The sequence below is a fragment of the Convolutriloba macropyga genome, chromosome 9, assembly GCF_964194025.1.
Source record: "Convolutriloba macropyga chromosome 9, txConMacr16.3, whole genome shotgun sequence".
NCBI lineage: Eukaryota > Metazoa > Xenacoelomorpha > Acoela > Convolutidae > Convolutriloba > Convolutriloba macropyga.
The window spans coordinates 12,545,383-12,557,684 of NC_134476.1; the positions used below are offsets into that span (position 1 = coordinate 12,545,383).

Sequence of the window (12,302 nt, forward strand, 5' to 3'; positions counted from 1 at the left end):
GCGTTGAAAATAAATATTTCACCGCATTTCACCGCATTTCTTACAAAAATTCACCACCAAACCTCGACCCGGGAAGCAATTAAAGATACGATTCCGAAGTCATAGACAGAATTGATCTCTGACCATTGTTGACCTCTATTAGACCACTGTTTGGGCGTTCCAGCCGTTTTCGGACTCTCTAGACCCTGTAATATTGGTCCTGGAATGACCCAGTATGAGCTCAAAGCGGTCTGATCAGAATTCATATCTGTCTTGAATCTCAGCCTGAGATTTAACGCTCAGAATGCACACTTCTGACAAAACCCGTTTTGAAAAAATTATAAATTGGTTTATATAATTCATATAACTCATATTTTACAACTTTGTTTAACATTCGCTCTAGTAATTAAGATCATTCAATGCTCTCGTATTTTTGTTTTAACTAATATCCTCTAATAATCAAGCAGCTCAATAAAATATAATTTTTGAATGTTACCACAATGTTGCAAGAAGAAAAAATTTTTTGAATTAAAAATGCATCTCATGAATTAAAAATTTTTATTACTTTGTGAAACTTTTTTTATAAGCAGGGTTTTTCTAATAATTAAAAAAATGTTTTATTCAAAGTTGCGCCGGCAATTCGTTAGTTTTTCGGAGAAAAAAATAAACAAGTAGAGGTATGTTTTAAAGACAACAGTTCTTCAGAGATAAATGAGTCATGGTCAGACCCTAGCTCATTTTACTTAAATACTCTTTTGACTTCGTTAACTTTTCACCGTGATCAAAAGTTTATTTACGCGTACAGAGGATAATATACCAGATTTTTAAACTGAGGCAACTTCAGCATATTTCCACCGAAATTGAATTATTTCCCGCGGTACTCAATGGAGTAACTAAAAAAGCCGACACATCCAACCAATACTAAAAGCAAAATCTGAATTAGCGACTGTATCAATAAAAAAAAGCGTATTGTTGTGATTTCAGTAGCATCGAAATTTATGAGGAAAAATAGTTGCACCTGACAGGGGAGGGGAGTTCGCAGTGACCGAAATCATATTCTGTACAACTTTTCAGTTGCACTGCTCCGTCTGGCTCATATCTGAATTGCATCTGTTCGGTCTGGCCCATACTTGAATTGAGTCTGTTCGGTCTTGTACATACCTGAATTGCGCCAGTTCAGTCTAGCCCATTCCCTGTCTTTGGTTTGTTTGGTTTGGCCCAAACCCAAACGTTGGTCTGTTTGATCTGGCTCATATCCAGTTGCCGGTCTGTTCGGTTTGGCCCGTACCCAAATCGGCATGTGAGGTCAATTGCAGAAAAACGAAAAGAATGCAATCAGATTAGCAAAAAAAAAGTTTAAATAAAGATAAAAATGTTCAAATAGTTTGGAACAAAAGTTGATTGAAAGAGAAATTTTCGGTAATCACAGCTGCTAGAGTTCACCGTAAAACATTTTGTTTGATCAAAATTTCCTATAAACCGATAAAGAGTTGACAAGGTAAATCAATGCCAGATTTGTTCCATCCGATTGACGACTGGTTCTCACAATTGCTGAGTCCTTATCAAAAACGAAAATTGAATACCAAAAGATTTCATGAAATTTTTTATTAGTTAGCGCATTATGGGACAAAAACTTTTATTGAACTCACAGTTTTTATGGGCTTCAAGGCTGTTAGCAAATCAACAGCAAAAATTTATTTGTTGATGAAATGTAGTTAGGGAAAATTCAGAAGATGATAAAAATTTGCCTAAAACGCCACTGAGCCATTATAGTGACGACCTGCCGATAAATTGTCGACAAGGTAAAGTACTGTGAGATATAAGTAGTTGACACAGAAGGTTAACTTTGATTTTGAATTGGACACATTTTTCAGATCTGTGCAGTCCAACAATTTTTATCGCCAATCAACAACAGAGTTCTATATTGAGAGGTATCATTCCAATGGTCTACCGGTACCGAACTTTAGAGTTCATTCGCTCACTTTCATAGCTGTTTTCCACTTTTGTATCTTGATAATATTCTTTGATGTAGAATAGGGTTACTTATATTTGAATGCTTTGTCTAGTCTATAAATCGCAGCCACTTTGTTTGAAAGTGGATTATTGGTACCGGTAGACGGTTGTCACATTCATCGATGTCGGACAAAATCAGTCATTCATTTAAATTTTGTTCTGTTCGATAGTGTCTTTAATCCACTGTTTGAAGTGGTGGACGTTTGCAAAAGCTCCTGGACTGTCGGTACAGCTGCTGGTTCCACTCAAACTCCGACTCACCACCCCACAAATAGAGAAGGACCCGTCCGGGTTGTCACACAGTAAGGGCCCGCCTACATGTAACACGTGAACTCATTACTGCAAAAACAATTAAAGTACGATTCTGAAGTTATAGACAGAATTGATCTCTGACCATTGTTGACCTCTATCAGACCACTGTTTGCGCGTTCCAGCCGTTTTCGGGGGACTCTCTAGACCCAGTAATATTGGTCCTGGAATGACCCAGTATGAGCTCAAAGCGGTCTGATCAGAGTTCATATCTGTCTTGAATCTCAGCCTGAGATTTAACGCTCAGAATTCGCACTCTGGACAGATCCGTTTTGAAAAAAATTATTAATTTGTTTGAGATATTGACTTTATATAATTCATATTTTACAACTTTGTTTAACCTTCGCCCGAGTAATTAAGATCATTTAATGCTATCGTATTTTTGTTTTATTTCTAATATCCTATAGTAATCAAGCAGCTCAATAAAATAGAATTTTTGAATGTTACCACAATATTGTGTTTCAGATCATGCAATATCAAAAGTTGATGAGTTAAAAAATATCTCATGAATAAAAATTTTTTATTAATTTGTGAAACTTTTTTATTAGCAGGTTTTTCTAATAATTAAAAAAATGTTTTATTCAAAGTTGCGCCGGCAATTCGTTAGTTTTTCGGAGAAAAAAAAAACAAGTAGAGGTATGTTTTAAAGACAACAGTTCTTCAGAGATAAATGAGTCATGGTGAGACCCTAGCTCATTTTACTTATATACTCTTTTGACTTCGTTAACTTTTCACCGTGATCAAAAGCTTATTTACGCGTACAGAGGATAATATACCAGACTTTTAAACTGAGGCGACTTCAGCATTTTTCCACCGGAATTGAATTATGTCCACTGGTACTCAATAGAGTAACTAAACAAGCCGACACATCCAACCAATACTATAAGCAAAATCTAAATTAGCGACTGTATCAATAAAAAAAGCGTATTGTTGTAATTTTAGTAGCATCGAATTTATTTATACTATTACATGTCCATTTTTTCGGATTTTCAAACACCGTCGTTCGGATTAGAAGAGGTACCCAGTTTAAAAAGCACACAATTAATCAAAAGTTTCTTAACGGTTATATTGATTTCTTGTAATTATCACAACAGAAGTTTGCACATATACATTTTTATATTTGTGAATATGTAAGCATTCAGTCTCACGTTCATGTTTTTAATTTAGGTTTCTTTAAGAACAAAATCGTCTTCACAATAATATTAACAAGGCGGCTCGGTAATGTGCGATCGCACATAAAGTTCCGACCCCGCTCATCCACAATTTTGGCATAATTGTCTACCAAATGAGGAACAGATGGAAAAACACAAAAAAATTATTTTCCAAAAAGAAAACTGGTGTATGAACGAAAAGATAGCCTCCAAAGCAAATAACTCAGTGGAGAAAAAAAAGATGCATTAGATTGATGAGAAATGCCGATTTTAAGAAAGCGAGCGAAGACGAACGGCATAATCAAACAACAACAACAAACATTAATTACATCAAAAAATTTATGTCCGTTTTAAAAAACAAAACTTAATAACAAAGTCAAAATAGCGTCAGATAAAACTGAAAATAAACAAAATAACTTGTTATGCACCAGAAAAAAATGGTTATTCACCAGTTGATAATAAAGCTTGGTAACAATTAGACAAAAAAGAACAGAAGCTTTAAAGTTAGAAAACTAACTGAATTTTTTTTAAAAAAAACAACTAATTTCAAAGTATTGAAAACCATTAGGAATCAACTCAAATATCTCATAGGTTTAAAATTACCAATGCTTCTATAGAAGGGAATTAAGAACTCTTGATATTCAATTTTTTATGCAGTTACAAAAAGAACAACAAATAGACAACGAACTAAAAATCAATTAAAACTTGCCAGAAAATGCTTTGGAAGCCGTAAAGACATTCTTTGGCATCCAAAATATGTTTGATTGCACCTTCGTTGAACACCGATAATGTATTGTGTGGCCCCTCATTAGTGAAAATAAGCAACAATTAGACAAAAAAATGTAATACTTGTTTTTCTTCGAAAAAAATTTATTTCCAAAGACATAAAAGCCATTAGTTACAAAATGAAAAATTTGAATAGGTTCGTCCATTCTTCTAAAGGAAGCACTTTAGACCTTTAATTATCCAGAATATATCTTACGTCTACAAAAAGAACGTCAAATATGACAAAAATCAAAAGTTCATTTGATTTTTTTGTGAAAAACCCGTGTGGAAGCCAGTAAAGTCATAACAACTTCTCTTAAAACATTAGATTTCGTGACATCAATCACTTTTGACACCTCACCTTGAAATGTATAATGTGACCTCTCAATGATGAAACTAGGTAACAAATAGACAAAAAAGAAAAAAAGCAAGATTATGTAATATTTTTTTTATCGAAAAAAATTTATTTCCAGAAACATAAAGGCCAGTAATTACAAAATGAAAAAGTTGAATAGGCTAGTTTTTTCCTCCAAATGAAGCCTTTGAGACCTGCAATTATCCAGAACAAGTCTTGTGTCTACAAAAAGAACGTCAAATATGACAAAAATCAAAAATTAATTGACTTTTTGTGAAAAACCCGTAACGAAGCCAGTAAAATCATAAGGAATTCTTTCAAAACATCAAATTTTGAGAAACCAATCCTTTTGACACCTTCCCTTGACAAAAATAATGTCATCTTTAACATTTAATAAACGAATCCAAGTAACAAACAGACAATAAACGGAACAAAATTGCGAAGTTGAAATTTGTTTTTTTTTTGGAAAACAATGGTTTTCAAAGTCATGAAGGCCATTATCTATCTTCTAATATCAGAACATCGGCTCATCTACTCCACCAGGAAAAGCCAACCAAACCCTGTCATTATAAAGGAAATTAAATAAGACTAAAAAGACAAATTAAAAACGACAGTTAAAGACAAAATTAAAAAATTCAATTAAATTCTTCGAGAAAGTACTGTCGAAGCGGTAAAAAATTTAAAAATAAGGATTTAAATATTATCAACTGTGCGTTATTTTGAAAGCGGAAATTGAGATATATGAACTGACCATTGCGTGATAATTTGACAAAACTAGAAAACATGAAAAATGGGCAAATACCTGAAAATTAAAAAAAATGTGAAATCTAGTAGTATCACAGCCAGAACACAATAACTTAAGGCGTAAAACCACAATAAAAACTAAAATTGAATTTAGCAGAAAGAAGGAGCACTCTTTGATTGCTGACACTTAGCTGCAAGTTGACCAAATTAAGAGCAAAATGGAGGCAAAGTTCAATAAACCATTTTTCATTTAAAAATTAAATATTTTGAAAGTCAAAACGACAATAAGCTTTCAAGCATTCAACCAGATAAATTATTCTGAGCTAATTAGGAAATCAATAGGACCTATCACTAGTTAGCTTTGATTTGAAATGTTCTGTTATTTAATTAAAACAAAAATGATCGAATTTTTTTTTTAAAAAATTGACTGACGACAATCCGAATTATTTTTGGATTGTAACGTTCCAAGAATGGTATAGAACTAGTCCTGACAATGCTGATTGTCCATTAGGAATATTTAATTTTTCGAATGTTATCGATATAGATATTTTGTTAGTTAAAAAAACAAAAATTAATGCTTCGTTTTTGATATTCAACAAATAAATTTAGCAAAAAACGGCAAAGTTTTATTTACAGAGCACTCTCAACGGAAGTTGAAGTGAAATTAGCCCCTTTTCAGTCAAGAAAATTTGTGTTGATGGTGTTTGAGTGTGCACTTCCTGCAAATTTAATCAAAGTGGACTAAAGAAACCTATTTCGCGCTGTTTTTGATTAAAATGTCTGAATTTTGTGAAATATTTAGCCGAATTTTGTGAGAAAAATCAGAACGAAAATAGCTGACAACATATTTTTTCTTCCGCCACTGAGCCATTATAGTGACGACCTGTCGATAAATTGTCGACAAGGTAAAGTACTGTGAGATTTAAATAGTTGACACAGAAGGTTAACTTTGATTTTGAATTGGACACATTTTTCAGATCTATGCAGTCCAACAATTTTCATCGCCAATAACCAACAGAGTTCTATATTGAGAGGTATCATTCCAATGGTCTACCGGTACCGAACTCTTGAGTTCATTCGCTCACTTTCATAGCTGTTTTCCAATTTGTATCTTGATACCATTCTTTGATGTAGAATAGGGTTACTTATATTTGAATGCTTTATTTAGTCTATAAATCGCAGCCACTTTGATTGAAAGTGGATTATTGGTACCGGTAGACGGTTGTCACATTCATCGATGTCGGACAAAATCAGTCATTCATTTAAATTTTGTTATGTTCGATAGTGTCTTTAATCCACTGTTTGAAGTGGTAGACGTTTGCAAAAGCTCCTGGACTGTCGGTACAGCTGCTGGTTCCACTCAAACTCCGACTCACCACCCCACAAACAGAGAAGGACACGTCCGGGTTGTCACACAGTAAGGACCCGCCTACATGTAACACGTGAACTCATTACTGCAAAAACAATTAAAGATACGATTCTGAAGTTATAGACAGAATTGATCTCTGACCATTGTTGACCTCTATTAGACCACTGTTTGGGCGTTCCAGCCATTTTCGGACTCTCTAGACCCTGTAATATTGGTCCTGGAATGACCCAGTATGAGCTCAAAGCGGTCTGATCAGAGTTCATATCTGTCTTGAATCACAGCCTGAGATTTAACGCTCAGAATTCGCACTCTGGGTTTTTCTAATAATTAAAAAAATGTTTTATTCAAAATTGGGCCGGCAATTCGTTAGTTTTTCGGAGAAAAAAATAAACAAGTAGAGGTATGTTTTAAAGACAACAGTTCTTCAGAGATAAATGAGTCATGGTCAGACCCTAGCTCATTTTACTTAAATACTCTTTTGACTTCGTTAACTTTTCACCGTGATCAAAAGTTTATTTACGCGTACAGAGGATAATATACCAGACTTTTAAACTGAGGAAACTTCAGCATATTTCCACCGGAATTGAATTATTTCCCGCGGTACTCAATGGAGTAGCTAAACAAGCCGACACATCCAACCAATACTATAAGCAAAATCTAAGTTAGCGACTGTATCGAAAGAAATCTTTCTGTTGCAATTTTTAATATAGTATCGAATTTATTTGAACTATTGAAGTATGAAATTTAAATTATCAACACCAATACTACAAGCACAATCTAAATTAGCGACTGTGTCGAAAAAAATCTTACTGTTGTAATTTTTAATATAGTATCGAATTTATTTAAACTATTGAAGTATGAAATTGAAATTATCAACACCACTACTATAAGCAAAATCTAAATTAGCGACTGTATCGAAAGAAATCTTTCTGTTGCAATTTTTAATATAGTATCGAATTTATTTAAACCATTGAAGTGTGAAATTGAAATTATCAACACCAATACTATAAGCAAAATCTAAATTAGCGACTGTATCGAAAGAAATCTTTCTGTTGCAATTTTTATTATAGTATCGAGTTTATTTAAACTATTGAAGTATGAAATTGAAATTATCAACACCAATTTTATAAGCAAAATCAAAATTAGCGACTGTATCGAAAGAAATCTTTCTGTTGCAATTTTTAATATAGTATCGAATTTACTTAAACTATTGAAGTATGAAATTGAAAATATCAACACCAATACTATAAACAAAATCTAAATTAGCGACTGTGTCGAAAAAAATCTTACTGCTGTAATTTTTAATATAGTATCGAATTTATTTAAACTATTGAAGTATGAATTTGAAATTATCAACACCAATACTATAAGCAAAATCTAAATTGGCGACTGTATCGAAAGAAATCTTTCTGTTGCAATTTTTAATATAGTATCGAATTTATTTAAAGTATTGAAGTATGAAATTGAAATTGTGAACACCAATACTATAAGCAAAATCTAAATTAGCGACTGTATCGAAAGAAATCTTTCTGTTGCAATTTTTAATAGTATCGAATTTATTTATACTATTGAAGTACGAAAATGAAATTATAAACACCAGGAACAAATTGGTCTGAAATAAAATGAAGAGCTTGTCATTTAATTGACACCGTTTATCATCCTTAAAAGATTCAAAACTAAATCCCAGAATCCGCAGTAAATTAACGGTGGTATAGTAACAATAACAATATTTTCACTAATCGAGAAATAGTTTTCAGTTTCAGAGAGGTTAAAAAATTTTGTTTTTTTTTATTTCTATTCTCTCAAAACGAAGAGTAAGAAAAAAAGTAAGTAAGAGGAGAACAAGACTGATGTTATAGAGAACGATAGAGAAAAATGAAGAATTCTTCAACAAAACAAACACTTCCTTTTTTGAAATTTCAATGAGCAAAAATGTTTGATTCCGAATCAACGTTTGATAACAAAGATTTGTATTAATCCATATAATTGTGAAGAAAAAGTCAAATTATTGGGCCGTTAAAAATACAAAAACACATTTAAATTGCTCAAGTGACTTATATTTTGAGGCGTGTGTTTGAAATCATAAAAAATTATCGCTAATAGGAGATGTGTGTGTTGTGTGAGATAGCTTGTGTATGCGTGTGTTTGTGTTTGTGTGTGTGTGTCTGTTTGTGTGTGTGTGTGTGTGTGTGTTTGTATTGTGAGAGAGCGTGTGTATGCGTGTGCTTGTGTTTGTGTGTGTGTCTTTGTGTGGTGTGAGAGAGCGTGTGTATGCGTGTGCTTGTGTTTGTGTGTGTGTGTTTGTGTGTGTGTGTGTGTGTGTTTGTGTTGTGTGAGAGAGCGTGTGTATGCGTGTGCTTGTGTTTGTGTGTGTGTGGGCGTGTTACTGAGTAAAGCGAGATATTATTAGCCTATCAGATCCGAGTTATTAAATTGCGTATAGAATTATTGCGTCCAATTTACGTACAAAGCTCGGAAAAAGTGCAAATAACATAATTTCAAGTAAATCTAATCATAAGACCTATCAAAAAAGACATGATTCGGCTCAATAATTTTCGGGTTTTTGGATTCACTGGTACAAAATGGTGACTCGCATTGAACTGATTCGTTATCAGACGAAATACCGGCCAAAAGAGCATCAAAAATTGCCGTCTAAAAAACCACTTGTTGCTATCTTCGATTAGTGAATACGTTGATATGTTCGCCGTAATCTTAATACGTACTAATGCTTACACGTGTTGCTAAAACCTATACGTGTTGCCGATAATACGTTTAGTTATTGATCTTTGCTTAAAGAAATACGTTACTTGAATTGAAGTTATCAAAACGAAAGAGTGTTTTACGCCTTTACATTTGGTGCCGCGACGGCTTACGAACTTCAAAATTTTAGCCTAATTGTTGCGATACACGTATTAAATAGAAGTCTTTGCTAAAGATTCGTTTCATGTTCAGCATAAAAATAGTGAGTTTGGTTCTTCCGGCATAAATTTACCGTTTGTGCAGATTATTATAAACGGGTTTGCAACCCCAGTGGACCAGCGCCGCTTCTTCGTTGACGTTTATTTCGAAAGCAATCAAGATGTGGGTTGTGGTGGAGCTATAATTGACGATTTATGGGTCATTACGGCAGGACCTTGTGTGGCCGAAACGAATCGAACCTGAGGTCACGGAGAAACAGCAAACGAGATGACTGAATGAGAGATTCGACAACTGATGTACGGACATCATACAGACTTCTTACAGGACAAAAGTTGACCAACCCAGACGCCGTTTGAGGAAATACATGGATTGCAGGTTTTACTGGGTACTAAAACAACTCATACGAAGTGCAGCCAGACGTAGGTTCTCAGCGACACGCAGTCGAGAAAAAAAACTGCAAGACACATCCAAAAAAACTACTCTAAAACTTTTTGCCGTAAATTTATATTGATTTTAGACGGCAAGTCCAACCCCTAATTTTCCCAACTCTTTAATCAATCATATTGGGTTATCAAAAAATTAACTGTATCAGATCAAAAAAATTAAGAATTCCGTGTTTTTCGATGCGGAAATCTTGAATTAAGATTTCCGTGATTTTCGACGCGCAAATCTTGAGAATTCCGTGTTTTTCAACGCGGAAATCTTAAATTAAGAATTCCGTGATTTTCGACGCGGAAGTCTTAAGAATTCCGTGATTTTCAACGCGGAAGTCTTATTTTAAGAGTTCCGCAATTTTCAACGCGGAAATCTTAAGAATTTCGCTATTTAGATAACCGGTCACCATCAAACCCCCAATAAACATAATTTTTGAGACGAAAAAACATCGATTTTGAAAATTTTTGATCGAATTGTCGAAAACTTGTAAAAAGTGATCAAATCGTTTTGTATATCAATAAACTACCTCTGATATAGAGAAAATAGAGAAAACATTATGCTAAATTGTTTAATTTTCTAAAAAATTTGGTCAATTTTCATTTAATTCTAAAAACTTTAGAATATCAAAACCGAATATTGATAAACCATCCTTTCAAGTATAAAACCTTTGAATTTACAACATTACCGTTCCGTAGCCACGGATTTGCAGAAAAATTTACCGAAACTTTGAAAAAATTGAACAAAGGCATAAAATGTTGACAAATTCGTCAAAATTCTTATTTTCAATCGAAGATTCGTTAATTGAGTGAAACTCAATACAGAGAAAAGGTGCGAAAAAATTCACAACATCTGGCCCATAAAAAAATGATGTTATCATATTCTTTCCGTATCTCGTTTTCGTACCGTACCGTCCGCTTCTTTATCGTTCCTTAAGTTCGCCATTCACAATTTCCGTTTATTTTTCATCAACGTCGCTCTCACAAAATTTCGTTTCCGTATCCGATCATTCCGTTTCTTTTTCTTGCGTTCACAGTTGGGTTTCTCCGCCTAATTATTTCCTTGATGTAGTATGTTGTCATATATGATGAAGTATTTTTATGTTTTTGTTGCAGTATGTTGATTATGCTAGTATGCTGGTTGGTTGTTTTGGTCTTGTTGCTTTCTAGGGTGTGACTTAATCTTGTTCTAGAGTAACGGCTAGTTGGTTCCTGTACTTTTTCAACTTTACTAATTTACTAGCCCCCTGTTGTAGTATACCGATTTTTGCTGCTGTATGTTTACGTGTAACTGTATGGTTGTTAGTTGGTTTAGGTTTTTGCCTTCTAGGGTGTGAATTGAGTTTATTCTGGAGTTACGGCTAGATTGTTTTTTTAACTTTTTCAGCTTTCATAGACTACAAAAGCGCTGCATATTACTTAACTTTTGCTGTAGTTTGTTAAATATTGTTGGTATGCTGATCGGTTGTTTAGGTTTGAATATTACTAGGGTGTGACTTAAGTTTATTCTGGAGTTACGGTTAGTAAATTTCTTGCTTTTTTAATCCATTTAGTATACAACCGCTTTGCCGTAAATTATTTTGTTATTTGTATACATTAGGCCCCATAATGACTTGTGCTAGTTTATCTTGCAGTAGCATCTCTCTTCCTTCCTAGGGTGTGACTTAAGTTTGTTCTCGAGTTATGGCTAGTTTGTTTGGTTGAGTTTGTTGCTGTGGTCTGCTAGCATAGTACTTCCCGAGCTCCCCGCTCGCTGCTTGATCGTCTCCCGCCCGTTAATCAAAAAATTAACGGTATCAGATCAAAAAAAATTAAGAATTCCGTGTTTTTCGACGCAGAAATCTTGAATTAAGATTTCCGTGATTTTCGACGCGGAAATCTTAAGAATTCCGTGTTTTTCAACGCGGAAATCTTAATTTAAAAGTTCCGCAATTTTCAACGCGGAAATCTTAAGAATTCCGCTATTTAGATAACCGGTCACCATCAAACCCCCAATAAACATAAATTTTGAGACGAAAAAACATCGATTTTGAAAATTTTTGATCGAATTGTCGAAAACTTGTAAAAAGTGATCAAATCGTTTTGTATATCAATAAACTACCTCTGATATAGAGAAAAAAGAGAAAACATTATGCTAAATTGTTTAATTTTCTAAAAAATTTGGTCAATTTTGATTTAATTCTAAAAACTTTAGAAAATCAAAACCGAATATTGATAAACCATACTTTCAAGTATAAAACCGTTGAATTTACAACATTACCGTTCCG

At 33.6% G+C, this 12,302-nt stretch overlaps 1 protein-coding gene across 2 annotated transcripts in view; it reads right to left on the minus strand.

Moving 5' to 3' along the window:
* Positions 1-1,599: 1,599 nt before the first annotated feature.
* Positions 1,600-12,302, minus strand: part of LOC142346046 (uncharacterized) — a 163,054-nt gene continuing 152,351 nt past the window's right edge. Inside the window, exon 11 of one of the 2 annotated variants that reach the window (XM_075398531.1) lies at positions 1,600-2,306. In XM_075398531.1, the coding sequence (XP_075254646.1) occupies positions 2,140-2,306 (167 nt within the window). In that variant the 3' untranslated portion in view covers positions 1,600-2,139. Of the gene's footprint in view, positions 2,307-6,478; positions 6,746-12,302 lie in introns of those variants that run through there. The other variant, XM_075398532.1, reaches the window with a different exon arrangement.